Source organism: Schistocerca cancellata, chromosome 7, assembly GCF_023864275.1.
Source record: "Schistocerca cancellata isolate TAMUIC-IGC-003103 chromosome 7, iqSchCanc2.1, whole genome shotgun sequence".
In the NCBI taxonomy this organism is placed as follows: Eukaryota; Metazoa; Arthropoda; class Insecta; order Orthoptera; family Acrididae; genus Schistocerca; species Schistocerca cancellata.
In genome coordinates, this window is record NC_064632.1 from 332924055 (window position 1) to 332948815 (window position 24761).

Consider the following 24761-nt stretch of genomic DNA (forward strand, 5'->3'; position numbering starts at 1 on the left):
CAATGAACTTCTATTCTATTCTGACTTCATGCACTTGTCTCTTTCCCTTTATGAAACCTGTGTGCCCCTCATAAATGTTTTATGTTTAGTTAGTGACAGCTGCTTTTACAAATGTAATGATTCTCTGAATGTCTTGGTAATTATTTTCTTCTTTCTTAATTGCAAATGTTCTCCCAAAAGAAAACTCTTTGGTGTAGCATATGTGTCAACTGAATGTTTTGGTACTGGGTTTCACATTTGACTAGTGATGTAATGATGTTGTAGTGCGTCACACCATGTAAGTGTTGTGTATTTGTAAGTTGCTATGTGAGAAGAGGGTATTTTGAACCATGTTTTATTTGATGTAGTACCCTCTTTTAATAAGTTTCAGTATCCAGAAAGTTGTTTGGTACTCTGTTATTCCTAATTTACATCTTGTATTTGTCATTGCTCTTGGACATTTCATTGAGATTATTTGACAGTTCAGTATAAGAATTATATGTTGAATGAAGAGATGTTTGACATGACATATTCTCTAGCTTTTCTTCATAAGTGTTGGGTACTGATAGAGTATGAAATGCTACAAATGCAGGGAAATGGTAAGAACAGTCAAAGTTGCTAAGTCCCTTACTAGCAATGGCTTCATCTGTTCTGACCCTAGTCTACAGTGATACAAGCAAAAACATTTCAGTAAACATAAGCCTGTGATAGAACTGTTTGTAGGATAAGATAGTGCACTACCTACACCACAAAGATAAAACACTAAGTTGCAGACAGGCACAATTAAAAGACAATTACACATAAGCTTTTGGCCATAGCCTTTGTTGGTAAAAGAGAAATACATACCATTCATTCACAAAAGCAAGCACACCTCATGCACACATGACCACCAGCTCTGGAAGCTCGAGTCAGAGCTGCCAGAGTTGGTGATCAAGTGTGCTTACTTGTGTGAATGAATGGTGTGTGTTTCTCTTTTTCCAAAAAAGGCTGTGGCCAAAAGCTTATTTGTAAGTGTCTTTTTATTGTGCTTGTCTGCAACTTAGTGTGTTATCTTTACGGTAAACAGCAATCTATCTTTTCCTACATTGTTGATATTCCTACCTGGAGTTTCCATTGTTTGCTTGTAGGATAATAGTGAAGTGTGGTTTTTACTTCAGTATGAAATATTCTTGTAGTTAGTACACATTTATTTGAAATGTAATTTTTTTGATTATGACTTCATCTAATTAGGAACAAATTTCACCCGTGGCTTGACCAAGAAAAAATACAATACTAGTCCAGCACATAACATGTTACAATTTACACTCATACCTGTTAAAGGCAGTATTCCTTGTGTCATCCTCACACTTCACATTTGAAATGACCACAGACAGACAAATCCAAACGTTTGAGGTCAGGTGATCTCGGATACCAAGGTATAAGTCCTTCTCAACTTATTGATCTTGGACCACACTAGCACATTAAGAAGTCAACTTATATCAGCAGCCAAACTTAACTGGCACTCCATTAAGCATGTACCACATTTCCCAACGTTCCATCAAGGACATAAGTGAAATTTGAGCCCAATGACATGGGTATTTATTTGAAAAGTTTACATTTTAAATATATTTGTAGTAACTATGATAATATTTCATACTGAACTCAGTGGTGGTTCATAATCACTCAGTCACTATTATGTCACAACTCTCTCTACAGACTCATATTTATTGGTACATTTTCACTTCTATTATCATATGCTTGCACACCTTGTCAGTTTAGTTTTGCTGTTAGTTATGGTACTCCTAACACACTGCAGTTTGCATTAGAACTTGCTTGGAGAAGTTGGCAATTTATGAAAATGTAAATCTCTCGTTTTGCATCAACTGCATCTAGCCAACTGTACAAATGAATATGCAGTGCACCACATAGTACACTGCAGTCAGAGTATGCAACAAAAACAGTGCCTGTGCGTTACCGAGCAGTGCTATCGTCTCACAACCACCCTTGGCACTGAATCATAGGTATTTTGATGACATTGCTGACCATCTCCAGTACTTGAATTTTGAGAGTATTACTGGAAAGATTAACCGATATTTCATAAAAAGAATGTATTTCTAACAGGATGTAAAAGTATTACGAGGGTTGCCCAGAAAGTAGTGCATCGCATTTTTTTCGTCAACGATTCTTTATTGAACGTAATGAGAATTACACACATGGAAGAATGGACTTTTATCTACACACCCTATTTTTCCACATAATCTCCATCCTCTTCTATGGCCTTCCACGAGCACAAAACAAGGATGTGTATGCCCTGTTGGTACCAATCCTTGTCCTGCTGGCAGAGCCAGTGCTTCACTTTGTGAATCTCCTCCTCATAATCTTAAAATTGTCTTCCACGAATGGCATGCTTTAATGGCCCATACAAGTGGAAGTCCAAGGGGGCTAGGTCAAGTGTGACAGCCGTGAATGGTCTTCCCAACCACTGTAAATCGTGGAGCTCCGCCGAACCACCTTCTGATGACCTCACCCTCCGTGCCCAACAACTAACTGTACTTCTGTTGACAGCAGATGCTCCATAGACTTTGCACAAGCATTTGTTAATATTCCCCACAGTTTCTTTCTCTGCAGTGAGAAATTCAATGACAGCATCTTGCTTGTAACATACATCACCTACAGACGCCATTTTGAAACAGTCCTGCAGCTATGCTACCTGTCGGAAGTGCCAAAAATGTGGCATGCTCACTCAGGAGTTTTCATATAATACATATGTAACATTTCGCATTTGTACCATTGTTTTCAGCTGAGAAAAAAAATTTCTGGACGACCCTCATACTTTGCTGATATCAAGGTCAAAAGTATGAATAAATATCAGTGTTCAATATGACAAAAAGATGTAATGCTTGTTGACAGCAAAAAAATCTGATGAAATTAAGAAAGAGATTCATCAAGCATTTTGCTGTGAGTGTAGATTATATGCGACTAATGAAGAGTCAAAAAGAAAGACGAAAAATACTCGGGTAGTTTCAACATGTGCCTATGGAGAAGATGCTAAATTGAAAAGGGAGGTTTGAATGGTGAATGAAGAAGTACTTATAAGAATGGGAGAGCAAAGAAAACTATTGGTAGTTATAAGAATGAGGAAACATCTTGGCTGGGACACAATTGTAAAGATTTGTCTGCAGTGAAGAATCATTGATGGAAAGACTTAGGAGGGGGAGAGAGGGGGGGGGAGATTAAAACAGATGTAGTTACCTGAAGATTAAGGAAGAGCCACAGGACAGAGGAAAGCAGAGACCATCCTCAAGATAGATACACCAAAGTTACACATAAATTTAAGTCATGCTGTAATAGCTATTGTTGAAAATGAAATAAGATTCTGAATCCATATATAAGTAAACAGTCAACATCTGCAAAACATAGTGCATGTTAACAGAAAATGGCATTACTATTACCTTTTGAGCTCTTGCTCTTTTTCTAGCAAAGGTACACACAATCTCACACACACAACCACATAGACACCAAAACACACATTCCCATGGCTACAGCAGTACTGATCATCAATTACTGAGAGTAGTTGCTCGGGCTGATAGAGATGGGGAAGGAGAAGATTGTAAGCACACAGCAAGAAGGGATAGTGGGGACAGGTCTTTCGAAAGGTGACTCAGCAGCTGCACAAGACAAAAGGAGTACAGTCACTGAGTCATCTGTCGAAACACTTCACTTGTCCTATCTTGCCACCCCTGCTGGTTAGCTGACCAGTCACTAATATCACATGTGCAAAATAAAGAAAATTAATTTGACCTAGTAAAAGCAATGTATTTTTCTTCATTTTTTTGGATAAATAAAGGGGGATATATGAGAGATACTTTTGAAAAATTAAGAATGGAAGATTGTCTATTGGCAAAGCAACCGGGGGAAAAGGGTAAATGAGTGACAATTAAATTCCGTGCATATTTATGTTCTACTTGCATATTCATGAAAGACTGTAACTGCCATGCTACTTGATGGTACAACTGAGATGTGGTAGATATTGTAAAGGTTGGTTTTACATAAGTAACTTTTACATAAGTAACTTTTACATAAGTAACTTCAGTGAATCTGGGTAGGGTAACTAGGTAAGTGTTACATTATAAATTCAACGATCTGGGATTCAATTCCTAGTTAGTCCTAAGCTTTTGTCTGTCACTTATTTAATCTTTGCTAATAATTTATTTATGTGAAAATTTGCAAGTTTCACTGTGGTCCACAGTCCAATCAGAACTATAGGTCCCATGTAACTGGCAGAGGAAGTCAGTTCAAAGATCTGAAGAAATTATGAGCATACCATGGACCATTCTTAGTACATCACTGAGGCGTTCACAGCATACACGTCACTCATTAATTTTGTACTAATTTTTATTTTCTTAGTTTTTGTTACTCAACCATATTTTGGAGCATACTGATTATTCTGGAAATCTAATACACAATTTGGTGTGTTTTTTTACTTATTTTATTGTACCTCAATAACATACATAATTACATTCATTTCACATTGTAATTAATCAAATATGTATAATCACCATTGTATTTTGACTTCAGCTTCTCACGCATGTGATTTACAATGCCTTAACATTCAGCCTGTAGTTTCTTATTGGAGGAACCACAGAATAGACAATGTACAAACATAACATTTCAGAACCTGCATATCTTACAGTGAAATGTTGGACACAAGAATATGATGCAGATTAGAAAAATATACCAATTATGACAAACATCAAATTGTATTTCTGAATGCTTTTGTCAAGGCTGATAATATGACATGTTTTTGCTATTAAATTATACACTCCTGGAAATTGAAATAAGAACACTGTGAATTCATTGTCCCAGGAAGGGGAAACTTTATTGACACATTCCTGGGGTCAGATACATCACATGATCACACTGACAGAACCACAGGCACGTAGACACAGGCAACAGAGCATGCACAAAGTCGGCACTAGTACAGTGTATATCCACCTTTCGCAGCAATGCAGGCTGCTATTCTCCCATGGAGACGATCGTAGAGATGCTGGATGTAGTCCTGTGGAATGGCTTGCCATGCCATTTCCACCTGGCGCCTCAGTTGGACCAGCGTTTGTGCTGGACGTGCAGACTGCGTGAGACGACGCTTCATCCAGTCCCAAACATGCTTGGGGGACAGATCCAGAGATCTTGCTGGCCAGGGTAGTTGACTTACACCTTCTAGAGCACGTTGTGTGGCACGGGATACATGCGGACGTGCATTGTCCTGTTGGAACAGCAAGTTCCCTTGCCGGTCTAGGAATGGTAGAACGATGGGTTCGATGACGGTTTGGATGTACCGTGCACTATTCAGTGTACCCTCGACGATCACCAGTGGTGTACGGCCAGTGTAGGAGATCGCTCCTCACACCATGATGCCGGGTGTTGGCCCTGTGTGCCTCGGTCGTATGCAGTCCTGATTGTGGCGCTCACCTGCACGGCGCCAAACACGCATACGACCATCATTGGCACCAAGGCAGAAGCGACTCTCATCGCTGAAGACGACACGTCTCCATTCGTCCCTCCATTCACGCCTGTCGCGACACCACTGGAGGCGGGCTGCACAATGTTGGGGCGTGAGCGGAAGACGGCCTAACGGTGTGCGGGACCGTAGCCCAGCTTCATGGAGACGGTTGCGAATGGTCCTCGCCGATACCCCAGGAGCAACAGTGTCCCTAATTTGCTGGGAAGTGGCGGTGCGGTCCCCTACGGCACTGCTTAGGATCCTACGGTCTTGGCGTGCATCCGTGCGTCGCTGCGGTCCGGTCCCAGGTCAATGGGCACGTGCACCTTCCGCCGACCACTGGCGACAACATCGATGTACTGTGGAGACCTCACGCCCCACCTGTTGAGCAATTCGGCGGTACGTCCACCCGGCCTCCCGCATGCCCACTATACGCCCTTGCTCAAAGTCCGTCAACTGCACATACGGTTCACGTCCACGCTGTCGCGGCATGCTACCAGTGTTAAAGACTGCGATGGAGCTCCGTATGCCACGGCAAACTGGCTGACACTGACGGCGGCGGTGCACAAATGCTGCGCAGCTAGCGCCATTCGACGGCCAACACCACGGTTCCTGGTGTGTCCGCTGTGCCGTGCATGTGATCATTGCTTGTACAGCCCTCTCGCAGTGTCCGGAGCAAGTATGGTGGGTCTGACACACCGGTGTCAATGTGTTCTTTTTTCCATTTCCAGGAGTGTACTACACAAGCATATATACCCCTTTTTCCATTGCTGCAGGTGTGACATTAGTTGAGATCTGTTTTCATTAACTGTTTTAGCAGTGAAGGTTGATATTTAAAAATATGAGTTGATGCTCACTGGACAATGTACACCACCACCACCACTTCTTGCTAAACACTAATATTCTTAAATCTTCATCCTTGTGTTTTTCATATTTCTTCCCATTCTCTGACACTGAAAAAAGAAATCTTTCAGGTAAAGCGCACTTACGGTGTATCATGCTCTTCTGTCATGTGTTGCTATTGGTAATTGGTTTTCATCAGTCATAACCAATTGGATGATAGTATACAGTAGCCAGTGAGAATGATCGAATCTAGTGATTTCTTTCAGTGGAATATGCAAATTGTTTCGTTTTTAATAAGGAATTGTTTCGTTTTTAATAAGGGAGTAGGAAAGAAAACTACATGTGCTGACAGAAAGACTGACCTGTAGCAGAGCCCGAGGCCTAGGTTAGGTTGGAAGTAAGATTAGGATTTAATGTCCCCTCGACAATGAGGTCAATAGAAACAAGTGATAATTTGGTTGTGAGTTGGTGAAGCCAATGAATCTCAGCCCCAAAATACGATTGCTGTTGTAGATTACTGTTCAGCGTAGCCCAAGGTACCCGTCTGTCACGGCAATTAATTGTTTTAGCAATGAAGGTTGATATTTAAAAATATGAGTATCCCTTATTTCTGATTTCACTGAAAATTCCAATGACGTAGTTAAATTCTGATCTAATAGAACAAAATACCAGCAAAATTTGTTTACATACCTTAGAAAATTATGAACAAGCATTCTGAACGGCTAACTGACAGCCAACTCATGATTTGTTGTCTTCACTTTCCATTATTCATTGCACCAACAGTTACCAACAGCAGCACACAATGGAGAAGTCACAGTATATTGTAAGGCACTGCTACAATAATGCATCTGTGTTGTTACTGCATGTCATTCCCATTTTTTAAATTTAGCAGAGGTAGCTTATATTTATCTCTATTTAGTCAATAATAAATATATTTCCTATTGTAGGCAAGAGCCCTGGCATCACAAGTTGCAGAATCAGATAATGTTAGATTTATGGTTGGTACTCAGTCAATCAAGTTTTCTCACAACCAAGTTCACATTATTGAAGTTAATGAAGAAAATGGTGCGCTTTCAACAGAAGTATATCAACACGCAGAGGGTGAAGTGTGGTCTCTAACAGCTTCACCAGCTGATGCAAATGTAATTGCAACATGCTACAACACACTTAATGGTAATTCTACTCATATTTTTCCCATTGTGAATGCACCATTTTATGTTTAGTTATTTACTGAGTGCACTACCTTAAATTTTTCAGAAGACACATGCTGCATGCGGACTGCACTGTGGAAAATTCCTTTTAAAAATACATCAGCAACAGGTACTGGTGACCAGCTTGCTCCAGCACTCGAACTTCTGTGCAATTTTGATACAGAACAGTATGGGAAAGAAGTGAAAGTGACAGACTTCCATCCCACAGATGGCAAAAGAGCAGTTACAGTTGTGGACAATCAGTTTGTTGTTTGGGATATTGCAGAAAGTTCAAGTAAGGTATTCCTGATGTGTTTCACTTCTAAGTTTCAATTCTTTGAGCTCACTTTTTCTTGTCAGATGCTCACATTTAAAAATTTTGACCTACACTGCAACCAGAGCAAGCAGTGTTCAGTATTTTAAAATAGGCCCTGCTGGATTATTTTTTGTTTAAAACGTACTACCCATCTTTCAGTACAAGCACAGGAAGACTTCACTGAATGACAAAGAAGTTACAATGATAGTTTGCTTGAGAAAATAATGTACAGAATTCTTAATTTCTGTTCTACAATTAATGTATTCAGAATGATGCCTAGAGATAATTGTTTGGTGTTTATATTACATTTAAGATACGAGATGTAATCAAAAAGTAGCAGAAATTTTTGATTTCTTAAAGAATCTTTATTCATTTGGCAATATCAGCTTTGTTCCCTTCAAAGTAACCCACTTCAGATATAATACTCTTGTGCCAGCACGTTTTTTTCAATCTTGGAAGCACTTCTGAAACTCACTTTTCATTATGGTGTTCAGCTCCTTTAGCAATTCTGTTTTTAACTCGTCACTTTGGCAAAACAATGTTCTTTTACGGTTCTCTTCGGCCTCAGGTGTAGAAAGAAGTCGCAGGATCCATTTCTGGTGAATACGGTGGCTGAGGCAATGTAATGGTTTTGTTTTTTGCCAAAAAACCACAAACAGTTATTGAGGTTTGAGGGGGAGCATTATTGTGATACAATTTCTTTGAGAGGTTTTGCCACAGTTCCAGTTGTTTTCTTTTGATTGCATCATGAAAACAGTGCATAATTTCACCGCATGTCCAGAAGGCAAGAATCGATGCACTATCCTATTGTAATTGAGGAAAACAGTGTGAAGAACTTTCACATGCAATTGGAACTTCTAGAATTTTTTTTTTATCTTGTCTCTTCAGGCAGTTTCCACTAGGAAGATTAGGCCTTTGTTTCGGCATCATACCTTTATACCCATGTTTTGTCACCTGTTATAACCTTCTTTAAAAGCTCTGAGTCATTGTCGACTTCATTTAGCAATTCCTGAGTGATGTCTACATGATATTGTTTCTGGTAAAAATTTGAAATTTTGGAAAAAATTGCTGCTACATGTTTCGTGTCCAAAACATCTGAAAAAAATTATATATGACGGTAGTATCTGTTGCCGAAAGAACAGTTACCGTGGATGACCATGCAGCTTTGCTAGAAATGAAATGATAATTAAATGGACACCCTAGCTGCAAACAGGTGTTGATGTACTTCATTGGGGACATGTTGAAAATGTGTGCCTCGACCAGGACTCGAACCCGGGATCTCCTGCTTACATGGCAGACGCTCTATCCATCTGAGCCACCGCGGGCACAGAGGATAGTGCGTCTGCAGGGACTTATCCCTTGCACGCTCCCCGTGAGATCCACATTCCCAACATGTCCACACCACTACATTCGTAGTGCACCTAATAGATGTACAATGAAGCACATCAACGCCTGTTTGCAGCTAGGATGTCCATTTAATTATCATTTCGTTTCTAGCAAAGCTGCATGGTCATCCACGGTAACTGTTCTTTCGGCAACAGATACTACCACCATATACAGTTAAAATATGGCTTCCCGGCCATTGACCTTCTTGTGCGAATGCACACGCTATGCCCGAACTCGTATGGGACTTGGTAGATTAATCTGCCACGAGTAATGAGTATGGTGGGCAAACATCTATTAGGCGCACTACGAATGTAGTGGTGTGGACATGTTGGGAATGTGGATCTCACGGGGAGCGTGCAAGGGATAAGTCCCTGCAGACGCACTATCCTCTGTGCCCGCGGTGGCTCAGATGAATAGAGCGTCTGCCATGTAAGCAGGAGATCCCGGGTTCGAGTCCTGGTCGGGGCACACATTTTCAACATGTCCCCAATGAAGTACATCAACACCTGTTTGCAGCTAGGGTGTCCATTTAATTATCATTTCATTTCTAGCAAAGCTGCATGGTCATCCACGGTAACTGTTCTTTCGGCAACAGATACTACCATCATATATAGTTAAAATATGGCTTCCCGGCCATTGACTTTCTTGTGCGAACACACACGCTATGCCCGAACTCGTACGAGACTTGGTAGATTAATCTGCCACGAGTAATGAGTATGATGGGCAAACATCTATTAGGCGCGCTACGAATGTAGTGGTGTGGACATGTTGGGAATGTGGATCTCATGGGGAGCGTGCAAGGGATAAGTCCCTGCAGACACACTATCCTCTGTGCCCGCAGTGGCTCAGATGGATAGAGTGTCTGCCATGTAAGCAGGAGATCCCGGTTTCGAGTCCCGGTCGGGGCACACATTTTCAACATGTCCCCAATGAAGTACATCAATGCCTGTTTGCAGCTAGGGTGTCCATTTAATTATCATTGAAAAAAATTACTTGGAATGAGCCAAAGGATATGCTGACATCATCAGCCACCTCTCTGCTGGTGACACAGTAGTTTTCTAGAACCATTTTCTTTACTACTTCCACACTGTCATCAGTAACTGATGTGCTAGGGCATCCAGGGCAGTCATTGTCTTTAACACCTTCTGCAGCTGTCTTTAACATCTTCTCGACCCAATTTGAAACTTTTATACCACTTGTAAACTCTTATCTTACTCATAGTATATTCACCAAAAGCCACAATCAACATTTTGAATGTGGTGTTATACTTTACTCACTTTTTTAACCAAAATTCAATGCAAATTCTATGAGCCATCTTTTTCGAAAGGAAAAATTTGCTGAGCACTCAAAAACGCTTATAACCTTTTAGACTATCAACAATAAGCTAATTCAAAAGAGCTGAAAATGCAGACATACACCAAGAACATACGTACAAATAAATAAATTGAAAATCGGACGTATGCAAAATTAAAAAAAATGCCGTTACTTTTTGATCACACCTTGTATATAAAACTGCACCTCAAGCCAGAATAACATGGCAAAGCAAAAACTATTAAATCCCAGAGAATTTCACATGTTCAGAACACCTTATTTCAGAAACTCAGTGATTCTAGAAAAACTGTTACTTTCTGTGCAAATTTATACCAAAATAAATGCGATGTACGTAAATTTTCAAGCAATTCAAATCATTACAGACAGGCAACATACATGCATAAGAATTCTATACAGGGTGTTCAGAAACTGTTCATTCAAATTTATACAGGAGGTAGGTTGGTTGGTTTGTAGATTAAAGGGACTAAACAGCAATGTTATTAGTCCCTTTTTCCTTAGTCACAGAGGTCTCTGATTAAAACTATACTCCAAAGGAACCCTATCACCAGAATACAGGGTAGGAAACAGTGAATTAAATGTACAGGATGTTCGGAAATTCCCATTAGAAGCTTCTAGGATGTGCAGAGGGAAGTGCGCACATAATATCCTGAGTAGGAACTGTATCTGGAAGCATACTGTTTTCACACTACAGCCATTTGGAAACATGTTTTCTAGGTAGGTATTCAACAGGGAGTTATGCTGGAGGGCTGGTTATATCAAATTGGCTGATGTGATTTGACATCTGTCCTGCCTCTCTGACCTGGTTCAAGCCTCATTCATATTTCTGTGAGTGTTAGAGCAACAAGATGACTACATGTATGCAGACTACACCAACATGTTCCTTTTGAATGGCGAAGCTCATGGTAATGGAAGAGCTGCTCATTGCCTTTATCAAGATTGTTCTTCACAACTCCCACCTCTATTGCATACCTTTTTTGCCACAATTTCGCAACTGCTTCAAGAAAGGGTATTTTCACCATCAGGATGCACGACTGCGGTGCTCCAAGGAGACCCCGCACACCCAAATTGGAAGAGGCTGTACTGCATCACATTGAAGAGAACCCATCAATGAGTACACAAGCAATTTATTTGGTTATCAATCAGTGGAACTGTAAAGAAAGTGATGTAATGGGTCACACTTAATCAATTACTTGAAAAATGGTAGCATTACCAACATGTTTTGAAATGATTGTAGTACGGAAAATGTACTTTTCCAGACATGGGTTCAAATTCAGAATATTGTCTACTCACTCCCTCTTATGAGTCTCAAGAAGTTTGTAATGGGGATTTATGAACATTTTGTTAGTGGTGATGACGTAAGCTGTCATGTTGGTGTCGATGACAATTCGCATGTTTGGTCACACATAAATCCATGAGGCACTTGACCTCGTGCTGATCAAAAGTGAGTCGTCGTTAATCTGTCAGAAGGAATTCTCAGTGATAGACTGATTTGACCTTACATTCTTCCATTCTGCCTCATTGGATGGAGGTATTTCATCTTTGTGGTTGCTGTGTTTCCACTTCCAGCACAATGAGGTGACGTGCCAGCCTATTTCATCGTTGCTGTGAGGGATCATTTGAGAGCCACCTTTGGGAATTGATGGATCGGTTGAGGTGGTTCTTTGGCCTGGCCACGCAGGTCAGCTAACCTCACATGTCTGGATTTCTTCCACTGGGGGCATATGAAGCAGCTGTTGTATGAAACCAGTGTGAAAACAAAAGAAAACCTCATTGCTAGAACTGCCATCGCTGCTGGTACCATTGCGGACATGCCAGAAATCTTTGAATAGACACAACAGTCAATGATCCGATGATGTACTGCGTGCATACAGGCTGATTGTCTAGTAGTTTCTGTGAATGGCACTGCTTAATTAGCATGCTAAACTACCTTCTATGTAAATCATCCCTAGCAACAGAAACTGCTGTCAAGAACCGTCTTTAGCATAACTAAATGCATAACTAAATATATTTATTTTGATGTTCTCTTCCTCCTGTGTTAATTTTAACATAGTTTTGGAACACCCTGTATATTGTATGTACAAAATATTTGTTCTGATTCTATAAAATCCATAACAACTTGCCTCTCAGTTGAGGTTGTTAACAAGCTTGTTGTAGCCTCTCCATGAAACAAATCTACTTTGGAAAATTAAAATATTATGTATAGTAAACAAGAAAAATGGCAGCATCAGTCATAAGAGGTTTGAAATCATATGTTACAGCAAATTGATTTGTCACCATCTTCGGTGCAAATATTGAAATCTTGAAGACTCATGTAATAAAAACACACATTACAACTACTTCAACATAGAGTCAATACAGAAGAACATAGCAACTAATGAATAATTTTTTCTTAAACTCTATGATTCCCAATGGAATCCAACTTCAAGAAGTAAAATATTTTGTTCATTTCCCTGTATGTATTAGGTTAGCGTAGGTTTTTGCACTAAGGAGTGTGAGAGATTTTCCATTCTGCTCAGAGAGATTAAAATTTTAATTTCCTATTTGCATACAGATGGTGTCAGTCGGCATGCTGGAAGGTAAGGGCCAGCCTCGTTTCACCACTGGTAAATGGAATCCTCATCACAACTGCACACAATTTGTGACCGTGAATGACAGCCACATTCGTAGCTGGGATCTCCGTGCAGGTCTGCAGCAGGTTTGGGCCATTGAGGGGGCTCATAGCCAACTTATCAGGTATATATATATATCTCTCTCTGTCCTCTCTCTCTCTGTCTGTGTGTGTGTGTGTGTGTGTGTGTGTGTGTGTGTGTGTGTGTGTGTGTGGGGACTGTTGTTACTAGAAAATTTAATGTTCTCTTCCCATCCCTTATTCCTAAAAAATATTATCTTAATCATCATTATAATCACTGTCTGTATACTACATAGAGAGGAAAATGTAGATTAAGAAATACAGTTGAGACTGAGAGTAAGGTGTCCCTACAAATATGTTCTTATGGTAGCAGAATAAAGAAAGAAAGAAAGACCAGCCATGTATCAAAATACAAATGTAATAAAAAAGAACTATGTTTCTTAGGGACCTAGACTTCAATCCAAACAAGCAGTATTACCTGGCAACGTGTGGTGATGATGGGTGCAGCAAATTTTGGGATGTCCGAAACGCAGCTGAACCTGTTATTTCTCGATCAGATCACTCACACTGGTAAGCATTAATCTGAGGTACATCATTATTTATTTCATAATTATAATAAATATCAAGGTATGACTGTCACAGTTGCAATTATTTTATCTAATAGGCAGATAAAATGACAAAAGTGGATGTGGATATTACTTGTGTGTGTTCTCCTCTATAGTATAGTTATAAAATAGCATCATGTATGCAGGAAACAAATTTTATTTACTGGTACATTCCAATTCAAGTGTAACATCAATCCATAAAAGAAATTTGCAGCAAATGATTTCATATGTTTTAAATGTTTGTGACAGATACAACTTATTTCTTCAGGGTGTGGAGTATAAGATACAATCATTTCCACGATCAGCTTGTGCTGACATCAAGCAGTGATTCTCGTGTCATTTTGACAAGTGTTGCATCAATCTCTTCTGAACCTTTTGGTCACTTGCCAGATGAGGAAGAAGCTGAAAATGCACACCGTGAAAAGTAAGTGCTTGTCTCTGTAGAGTGATTTTGATTCATCACCATAATTCTTGCCTTTAGGATAGTTTGAAATTATACTGCCAGTTCCAAAACATATGATACTACACATATAGCTTAATTCAAGTTATCAGTGCAAAAAGGAGATGACAATATGTTTGAGTTTATAATAACTTGTATGATTTAGCTTACAGCACTAAAGGTTATCTATAGGGAATGAGAATGAAACAGCAAAACAATAGTATTTTTCTAGAGATTTTATAGTGCCATGACTGATCTTGTGTTAAATCAACTGCCAGTCATGTAAACAGAGTATTGAGAGGTTTGCTTTTGTCTACTACGGAGTCTTGTCTCATTGCTTTATTTACTGCTGCAACTGCGAGACGGAGATATGGTGATCATGGCCTGCACATGAATAGGAGCAGGAAGAACAGAATAGCTGGGAGTGGAAGGCAAACTGGATTGTGTTTACGAGAATGAGGCATATTTTTAAGCTAGACATGTTACAGTCAGTCTCGAAAGAAATTAGCTCATTAGGCTCACAAAATACCTAACAGTTCTCAGGAAATTAAAACTAGTTTGTGCATTAAAACACAAGGGGACAGAAGAACAAAATAGGAGAAGGTAGGGTAAAGTGCCAAGTCTAAGGGGAAATGAATTTTCACTAGTTTTGATTATTGATAGAAGCTTGCTTTTTACACATTTTCAATCTATGTATTATAAGACATCACACCAAATATTAATAAGTATACAAACAGAAATTTATATGACTTGTACGTATTTTTCTCAAGGCTTATGTAGTGACCAGCTCCCCTTATCTGCCTCCACAGCTGAGTGATCAGCATGGCTAAATGACATGTGAGCGGTCCAACTTCAGTGCCTTGCCTATTTGGAGATTTTCCCTGCTCGGGGGTTATATGTTGTGTTGTTCTCAACATTATTTCATCATCATCAACATGCAAGATGCCGAAGTGGCATCAAGTAAAAAGGGGCAGGTGGCAGAACTCTCTAAAAGGGGACTCCCGGCCATATATGTCGTATGCACATTTCATTCAACAGGATAAACTGGGCAGTGCCTGGTCTTTTTTTGTATAAGTTACTGATATAAAAACAAATGTGAAATTACAATGTTTATTTAACAATGGATTGTAGTCACAAATTCTCAACTAGCGAAAATTGTTGTTTATTCTCAATGAGACAGTAATAGACAACTCAGTGAGGCTCAGGATTTCAGTCCAATTCAGTCATGAAAGATTGACTCTTGGAAACTTTATTAAATTAGTTACAAAATTCACACTCAAACTCATCATCGTCTTCAAACCCAGCACACTGTTTGTGAGCCCAGTGTTTACAGCTACAACACCTGATCAAATTTTCATTTTCTTTAAATCTTAAAAATTCTTCATTGCAATAGAAACATTCGGTGACATTATATTCATCATTGGTAGCTACTTCTCTGTTTCTCTCTCTAAAATATTTCATTTTAATAGTTTTTGGCTCCATTTTGTCTTCTTAATTTTGTTTTGTGGTGCCTTAAATTCAGTACTGGCATTTTGGCCTGTTTTCTTCAAGCTTCCATTTCGTATTTCATTAAAAATTCTCCTTCTTTCCTTTTTCTCGGGCAACACAGCTTTATACGGACTTGAACTAATTATTGTTGTTCTTCCTTTTTGTAGATACGTCTAGCTATGTGTCAAATTCTGGAGACAAAGGTTTTATATCCTTTGGGCATATGTGGAACTCTCCAGTTGGATGTTTCAGTGTTTGGAGGGGAACATTTACTTGAAAACTGCATATCATTTGAATGTTGATGAGACTTTCTTCAGTGGTCAGATGGTGAGAGGAACGTTTCCTTGAAGAAGACTTAGTACTTAAAATCTCTGAAGCTGAAGTTTGAAAAGGATTCATCAGTTGAGTGCTAAATGGGACTGTAATTTGAAGAGGGCGCAACATTTGGGTGCTGAGAGGAGCCGCTGATTGGAGAAATAATGTCATTTATCTCAGAAGCAGCAAAGTCTTTCCTAGTAAACATGTTAGGTTCTAGAGGGAAAATTCCACACTTTTGAAATCCGTTCATTGCTGTCATTGGAACAGCTGCACAAAGAAATGCCTCCCCCAAGAGAGCACTTACTGAAACTTTGTAACAATTCTTCCCGGATTTTTGTGAAAAACTTTTCACACTCGTGTGTAGAAAGCTTCAAAATGTGCCATGTCCAAAGATTGTAGCTTGCAGCTTAAGTATGGGGACCAGCACATAACACGTGCATGATTTCCTCTGGCCTTATCAATGAAATTTATGTTCTTAATATGGGTGAATGTGCCATCAAAAATATGTAGAACTGAAGGTTGAGCAGTTGGTTTTGCATGTTTCAAAACATGTGTAAACCATTCCATAAAACAGCCACTAGGGTGGCGTGCAAAGTCAGTTCTGTGGGAGCCCCATCTCTAAGCTCATTTTTCTTTTCTTTTTCTTATTTTTTTTTTTTTTTCTGGAGAATATTAGGAAAGGGGCAATGAAATTTCCTCTTGTGGATGTACGTACCATAATGGGAGGACTGATAGTATTGCCTTCAGCTGTGTGATTAAATTTCTGTATTCAAATGTGATTGGTTTTGGTGATACATTGCACCATCATCAGGCCTTACATACATCAATGTCATAACAACATTCATCATCGAAGAAACACAAAACACAAATGTTACAATAAATGCTACCAAATTACTCTTTCCTTAATGATACCTCCAATCATGTAAAGTTCATAATCAGTTAGACACAAAAAATTGAACATAAACCAAATTTGTTTTGTCCAGTAATAAAATTAACTGTAAATTTCAAATTACTACAAAACAGTTCTGTTGCTTCATAAGAGTAGCCAGTCAGTGAGTAGATAATAATAATGTCGTGTGACAAGGGCCTTCCGTCGGGTAGGTAGACCGCTCGCCTGGTGCAAGTCTCTCGATTTGACACCACTTAGGCGACTTGCACGTTGATGGGGATGAAAGAACGATGATTAGGACAATACAACATTCAGTCCCTGAGCGGAGAAAATCTCTGACCCAGCTGGGAATCGAATCCGGGCCCTTGGGATTGACATTCTGTCGCACTGACCACTCAGTTACCGGGGACGGTGAGAAGATCAACCTGTGAGAATAGCAACTCACATGTATTGATTACATTAGTCAACCAATCTGAACGTGAACAAAGTATGTCACCATTGATATATGCACGTTTGCAATCATAAGTTAATCCAAAATGTGTTGACTGTCTACGATATTCCACTATTTGTGTCTAATATAGGTAAAATGTAAGAAAGTGGTCTTAAGTAACAGCAAGGTTAAACATGTAACCCCAACAACAGCAACACAGCATAAGAAACTCTTAAAGGCTGCCTTCTAGTCCATAACAAATCACACACAGTCTCTGTCGAACACTGAACTGAAGTTAACATTCTCCAAAATAAGATCACAAAACAAAATCCCTCTATATGCACCCTTATAATACCATCAGCGAGTCATGGCAAATACAGCTCTCTACATGATATGGACAGTGCTTACGAAAGGTAAATCGAATCCTATATGAAGCTGTGTGTTGCCTCACTAAACAAGATACCATTGGTACCCAGACACTCAGTGCAAAAGTAGCTGTTATGTGGCACCAGCATAGCAACACATAACCACCCTCCATATACTGTGAAAGTGGATAGCAATCCTTTTTCAACTGAATTAATGTCACTGATGTGGTGTCTTCATTTAACTGGAAATACATTGCTGTTCTTGGACTTAACTGTCAAAAGACCAGTTTCATCCACATCATAAATGCAATGAGCAGGTTGAAATTGTTCTTATTGCACTGTTTTCAGAGTATCGGAAAGTTTGTACACATTGACCTAGTTAGTAGCATGTGCTGCAGTATTTGAATTAGATTCGGGTTGCTAATCTAATACTATGATGCTGTTCTCTAAAGTATGCAACACAGTCTTTTGCCTGCCACCTCAGACTCGTAGTTAAAAATGATGCAGTGTTTTACTCCATTCTGCCAATTAGAATGCTAATCTTTGCAGATTGCTTTTAATTATTCCTTATAATTAAGGATTTCTCATCCTTCATTGAACACACTCCTTTAATGTTCCTTAATATTTTTACCACCTACTGCATCTCCATTTTTTTCCCTAGAACTCTTCTTTTCAGCATATAATGTGGAACATTACACTGCTTTGCTGCACTAGAAAAGGACATCTTATCATTTTTTATCACCTCTGTCACATTTTTTGTCCCTACAGGGTCTCATTTTTGTTGCCTGGATCTCTGGATGTACTTTCTAAACAACATGATGCCTTTGCATCTCAAATAATAGCAAGGGGCTACAGCTGTCCAGTTTCAAACAGATATTTTGTTAGACCAAATATAGCATGACAGAGACAGTTTTAGATAGTATAAGTCAATTCAAAATTCCTATAAAAAGACAAATAATGGATGATAGCTTTGTATAAGAGCTAGTGAAATGAAAATGAGACAGATGGAAAAAAAGTACAAATGTTAATACATTTATCCCACTGTGAGACCACACAGTCAGTGACATCATGCAAAAATGTTTGTTTGCTTATGGAGCCATGATTGTACCCAGCCGTGCACAACTTCATCCAAAGCAAATTGACGGTCACGAATGTCTTACTCCAGGCCTCCAAAAATATGGGAGGACATCTTGTCTCACGGTGGGATAAGTATATTAACAGTTATGGCAATTACTTTTGAAATAATAAACAGTTTACCCACTTTTTTACCATCTATCTATATCCGAATCCCGCTCCAGCTACTGCCGGGTCTGGGTGCTGACGAGTCCTCTCCATTTGGCTCGGTCCTCCCACCACTTTTCTTCCTCCACTTGCTGCCAGGTCACACCTCTCCTTTCAACAGATATTCTCACTCCCATTTTCCACCGTGTTCTTGGGCGCCCTCTAGGTCGTTTCCCATCCATCTTTAGTTCTTCCATAATTTTGGGGAGTCTCTGCCCATGCATCCTCTTAACATGCCCATACCATCTTAATCTCTTTCTTTCAATTTCTTCTCTCATACTTTCTTGTTTGAGGTCCTTTCTAATGTCTACATTCCTTACTCTGTCCATTCTTGTTTTTCCCTTAACTGCTCTGAGAAATTTCATTTCCCCTGCTTGCAGTCTGCTCCAGTCCCTTTCTTTCATTGTCCATGTTTCTCCACCATAGGTGACAATAGGGAAGTAATAATTCTTATACATCAGGAGTTTTGCTCTTTCTGAAACTTCATTATTCCAAATCAGATGTTTTATTGTTTGGTAGAAATTGCCTCCCTTCTGTAACCTCCTATCAATTTCGTTAGTTATTCTGCCATCCCTAGATATTTCACTCCCTAAATAAGTGAAACTTTCTACCACTTTGAGGGGTTCTCCATTCAAGGTAATATTTTTACCATATGACTGTTTTTATTACATTGCTCCTCATATATAAAAGGATTTAAAAGTCAATATGTAGTACTAAGCATAACATATGGAATTTACTAATTCTCATTGGGGTAAATAAATTAAAAATGAACAGTCAGGAAAGGTAGCCACAGAAACGAGGAACTATATTTCTAGGCCAAAAGACATCATTTAAACTTTGATATTAGGTATTGTGCTGCACACAAGTGAGGTAATAAGAATAATGTCACACAAGTGAGGTAATAAGAATGTGTGTCACTTACCTTACATTAGATGACGAAAATCAGAAAAATTTTTATTGAAATATAGAGGAGCTGACGTCCTTTGCCAAATTCACTGACAATGTTGATGTCTCTTAGAATTGGTTTGACCGCTCCACAGTAGGTAGCAACACTTTTCATGGCAAAAAATCTGCAGTGGTCATTTTTGCTGCCCTGGCTACTTTTCCCTTCTTTCCTCTACATGAGTTTCTTATATGTTTAGAAAGACTTCCCTATGAAGAAATAGATATTGTGTGTGTCAGTCTGAACTACTCCTAACTACGGGGAAAGAAAATTAAATATAAATAGTTATATGGTAATGCCACTTCATGTAGTGATCTAGAGAGAATTTGTGTATGTTGCGAAAAGTGGCAATTGGCACTAAACAAAGAAAAGTGCGAGGTCATCCACATAGGCACAAAAAAGAAATCTGATAAATTTTGGGTATACGATAAATTGCACAAATCCAAGGGCTGTCAATTCGACTAAATACTGAACTACTCCTAACTACGGAGAAAGAGAATTAAATATAAATAGTTATATGGTAATGCCACTTCATGTAGTGATCTAGAGAGAATTTGTGTATGTTGCGAAAAGTGGCAATTGGCACTAAACAAAGAAAAGTGCGAGGTCATCCACATAGGTACAAAAAAGAAATCTGATAAATTTTGGGTATACGATAAATTGCACAAATCCAAGGGCTGTCAATTCGACTAAATACCTAGGAATTACAATTACAAGCAACTCAAATTGGAAAGACCACATAGATAATATTGTGGGGAAGGCGAAACAAAGACTTCATTACACTTGTCCGTCCTCTGCTGGAATATTGCTGCGCGGTATGGGATTCTTACCAGGTAGGACTGACAGAGGACATAGAAAAAGTGCAAAGAAGGGCAGCTCCTTTCATGTTATCATGCAATAGGGGTGAGTGTCACTGATATGATATGCGAGTTGGGGTGGTAGTCACTGTCACTGAAATAAAGGAGGTTTTCTTTTTGGTGAGATCTATTTATGAAACTTCAATCACCAACTTTCTCTTCCAAATGCAAAAATATTTTGTTGACACCCACCTACGTAGGGAGAAATGATCATCATAATAAAATTAGAGAAATCAGAGCTCGAACGGAAAGATTTAGATGTTCCTTTTTCCCATATGCCATTCGAGAGTGGAATGGTAGAGAAGTGGTATGAAAATGGTTTGATGAACCCTCTGCCAGGCACTTAAGTGTGAATTGCAGAGTAACCCTGTAGATGTAGATGTAATTAATGGAAAAAAGAAGTGTTTGGTACCAGGCATCAACTTTGGCCCATAAGGTAATAATGTTGTGGCATGCAACACCATGTATGGGTGGTGTATTCGAAAGATGGCCTGTGAAAATAGGGTGTTTTGAAACAGGCCTGTTGCTTGAGTGGCACTCTCTTGCCTTAAATTATGATGCAGTGTAAGTTGTTGGGTGTGTTGATATTTATCAAGGTTTGTTTGTGTGTTTTGTCACAAAATGAACGTGACAGTAAAATTTAAAAACCATATATGTTTGGAAGTGATTTGCGACATGCCTTGCAACATACTTTTCCATAAAGGTATGATGTGTTGGTAGAATATGTTTAATGTCACAGATGTGGAAAAGCTGTAAAAACTGTTAGAGTGCATCCTTCCCACATAAAAAAATGGCTTTATGTGGTGCTGTCAGGATGATAAATTGTGGTGTTCAATTCAGCAGTGTGTGGAATTGATCAGATCGCTTATTTATTTACTGGTTTTATTAAATTTTACCAAGTAAACACACAACACTGCAAAACACACATATGAATCATCAAAAGGTCTCATCATAACCACATGATTGTGAGAACAATTGGGCAATTTTACAGAAGTCAGAGCAAAAAGTTTCAAGCAAACAGCCTGGATTTTGATATATTTTGCATCAATATTTTGTCAGTCTTTTCTTTATTGTGCAGGTACTTGTACTCTTGACTCCAGTTCCATTTTCTTCATTTCTGTTTTCTTCTTCTCCCTTTTCTTGACATGTTGGTCAATAACATTTCTTTGGCCTCTTTTCAAGATACGTATAGGTTGCTGAGATTACAAATTGCTTCAAACGAAATGAGGGAAAACTAGCACATAGCATAGTTATTTCAAGACTCCTTCTCTTTTGATACTATTTTCATTTTGTCAAAATAAATTACTTGTGCATTGGTTACACTCATAGGCCAAAGGTGCACATATTTTGCAGTGTTGTGTGAAGCAGCCAACTTATCCACAATACTCATAGATCCCAAAGCTTTGTCTGTTACTTATGTTAACACTAGATAAAAATAAGAGATTGAATGAAGACTTTCAGTTCAGTAACATCTGTTGGTTTTATGTCTTTTCTATGCGTAGATGAAACCTTGATGCTCTCAGTATATCTATACAGAAATATAATGGACAAAATTTCGTCTCCTGGGAAGCAACTGCAGTATTCCAAAGGTGTGCTCACTGCTGTAGCCACACATATAAGTCCAGGTAACTTTCAAATAATATTATGAGCCCTGAGATGTTTTCTCTGTGAAGGTGGAATGTTATTCCATTTTGTACTGTAGTCTTCTTGTGAAAATCAATTTATTTTCCAAGCTCACTATGTTAACGCGGTTACTGGATAATTGCGTTAACATAGCAATCTTCGTAAATAAATTGGCTTTCATAAGAAGACTACAGTGCAAATTTATAGACCACCACCTGCACAGAATGATCATGTCAGATAACCACTATTTCATTTTGTCTCTCTGTCCCATACAATATACACTGAAGAGCCAAAGAAATTGGCACACCTGCCTAATATTATGTAGGGCCACCGCGAGCACACAGTAGTGCAGCAATACAACATGTCATGGACTCGACTAATGTCTGAAGTTGTGCTAGAGGGAACTGACACCATGAATCCTGCAGGGCTGTCCATAAATCCATAAGAGTACGATGGGGTGGAGAACTCTTCTCAACAGCATGCTGCAAGGCATCCCAGATATGCTCGGTAACGTTCATGAGCCTTTCTGCAGCAATTCTGGACTAATGGGGTGTCACATTGTCCTGCTGGAATTGCCACAGTCCATCGGAATGCACAGTGGACATGAATGGATGCAGATGATCAGACAGGATGCTTACATATGTGTCACCTGTCAGAGTCGTACCTAGACTTATCAGGGTCCCACATCACTCCAACTGCACATGCCCCACACTGTTACAGAGCCTCCACCAGCTTGAACAGTCACCTGCTGTCATGTGGGGTCCAGTCATCAAGGGTATATGAATGGGCTCTCAGCTCCGAAAGCTCATATCGATTATGAAACTTCCTGGCAGATTAAAACTGTGTGCCCGACCGAGACTCGAACTCGGGACCTTTGCCTTTCGCGGGCAAGTGCTCTACCAACTGAGCTACCGAAGCATGACTCACGCCCGGTACTCACAGCTTTACTTCTGCCAGTACCTCGTCTCCTACCTTCCAAACTTTACAGAAGCTCTCCTGCAAACCTTGCAGAACTAGCACTCCTGAAAGAAAGGATATTGCGGAGACATGGCTTAGCCACAGCCTGGGGGATGTTTCCAGAATGAGATTTTCACTCTGCAGCGGAATGTGCGCTGATATGAAACTTCCTGGCAGATTAAAACTGTGTGCCCGACCGAGACTTGAACTCGGGACCTTTGCCTTTCGCGGGCAAGTGCTCTACCAACTGAGCTACCGAAGCATGACTCACGCCCGGTACTCACAGCTTTACTTCTGCCAGTACCTCGTCTCCTATCTCATTCTGGAAACATCCCCCAGGCTGTGGCTAAGCCATGTCTCCGCAATATCCTTTCTTTCAGGAGTGCTAGTTCTGCAAGGTTCGCAGGAGAGCTTCTGTAAAGTTTGGAAGGTAGGAGACGAGGTACTGGCAGAAGTAAAGCTGTGAGTACCGGGCGTGAGTCGTGCTTCGGTAGCTCAGTTGGTAGAGCACTTGCCCGCGAAAGGCAAAGGTCCCGAGTTCGAGTCTCGGTCGGGCACACAGTTTTAATATGCCAGGAAGTTTCATATCAGCGCACATTCCGCTGCAGAGTGAAAATCTCATTCTGGAAACATATCGATTATGTTTCACTGAATGGTTCGCATGCAGATGCTTGTTGATAGCTCAGCATTCAAATCTGCAGCAGTTGCACTTCTATCACATTGAACAATTCTCTTCAGTTGTCATTGGTCCAGTTCTTGCAGGCTCTTTTTCCAACTGCAGTGATGTCAGAGATTTGATGCTTTACTGGATTGCTAATGTTCACGGTACACTCATGAAATGGTCGTACAGGAAAATCCTCACTTCATCGCACCTCGAGATGCTGTGCGCCGACTATAACATCACATTCAAACTCACTTAAATCTTGATAACCTGTCATTGTACCATCAGTAACCAATCTCACAACTTCTTGTCTTATATAGATGTTGCCGACTGCCGTGCCGTATTCTGCCTGCTGAATTTCAATGTTGTCATCACAATCTGTGTTCACTTCATATTCGAAATTCTCTTGAATTCACTTCTAACCTTTTCAGGCAATATTGTCTGGATTTCTTTAACATGTTTTGGGTTGAGATTCTGCAATTAATATAGCCAGCTATGATTACGTATTTACCCGAATATAAGATGAGATTTTTTTCCCAAATTCACCATTCAAAAAATATGTGGTCATGTTACATTCACAGATTAAACTACTGCAGCTGAGGTAAACATTTTTTTAAATTGTTTAATGGATGAATATACAGGTTGTCTTATACTTACAGATGAAGCTTTGGCTATTTAAAGTTTTTGTAGAAATTTATTTTGACAAATTCCGAATGGTAGGCTTAGCAAGCAATACTTGTGTTAGGAA

The 24761-nt window shown here is 39.5% G+C and overlaps 2 protein-coding genes across 7 annotated transcripts in view; one reads left to right on the top strand and one right to left on the bottom strand.

The window, feature by feature from the left end:
• Window positions 1-24761, top strand: part of LOC126091945 (EARP-interacting protein homolog) — a 49063-nt gene that overhangs the window by 14006 nt on the left and 10296 nt on the right. Inside the window, exons 3-7 of the mRNA XM_049907278.1 lie at window positions 7252-7477; window positions 7562-7794; window positions 13080-13261; window positions 13602-13727; window positions 14031-14186. Of these exons, the coding sequence (XP_049763235.1) occupies window positions 7252-7477; window positions 7562-7794; window positions 13080-13261; window positions 13602-13727; window positions 14031-14186 (923 nt within the window). The remainder of the gene's footprint in view (window positions 1-7251; window positions 7478-7561; window positions 7795-13079; window positions 13262-13601; window positions 13728-14030; window positions 14187-24761) is intronic.
• The window catches only part of LOC126091944 (mitochondrial ribonuclease P catalytic subunit), a 135635-nt gene continuing 124902 nt past the window's right edge, over window positions 14029-24761 (bottom strand). For 3 of the 6 annotated variants that reach the window (XR_007521288.1, XR_007521287.1, XR_007521282.1), the window contains 2 exons: window positions 19895-20124; window positions 14029-14164 (listed from right to left, as the gene is read on the bottom strand). The gene's annotated coding sequence lies outside the window, so the exon portion shown is untranslated. The remainder of the gene's footprint in view (window positions 14165-19894; window positions 20125-24761) is intronic. The other 3 variants (XR_007521285.1, XM_049907275.1, XR_007521284.1) reach the window with 2 other exon arrangements.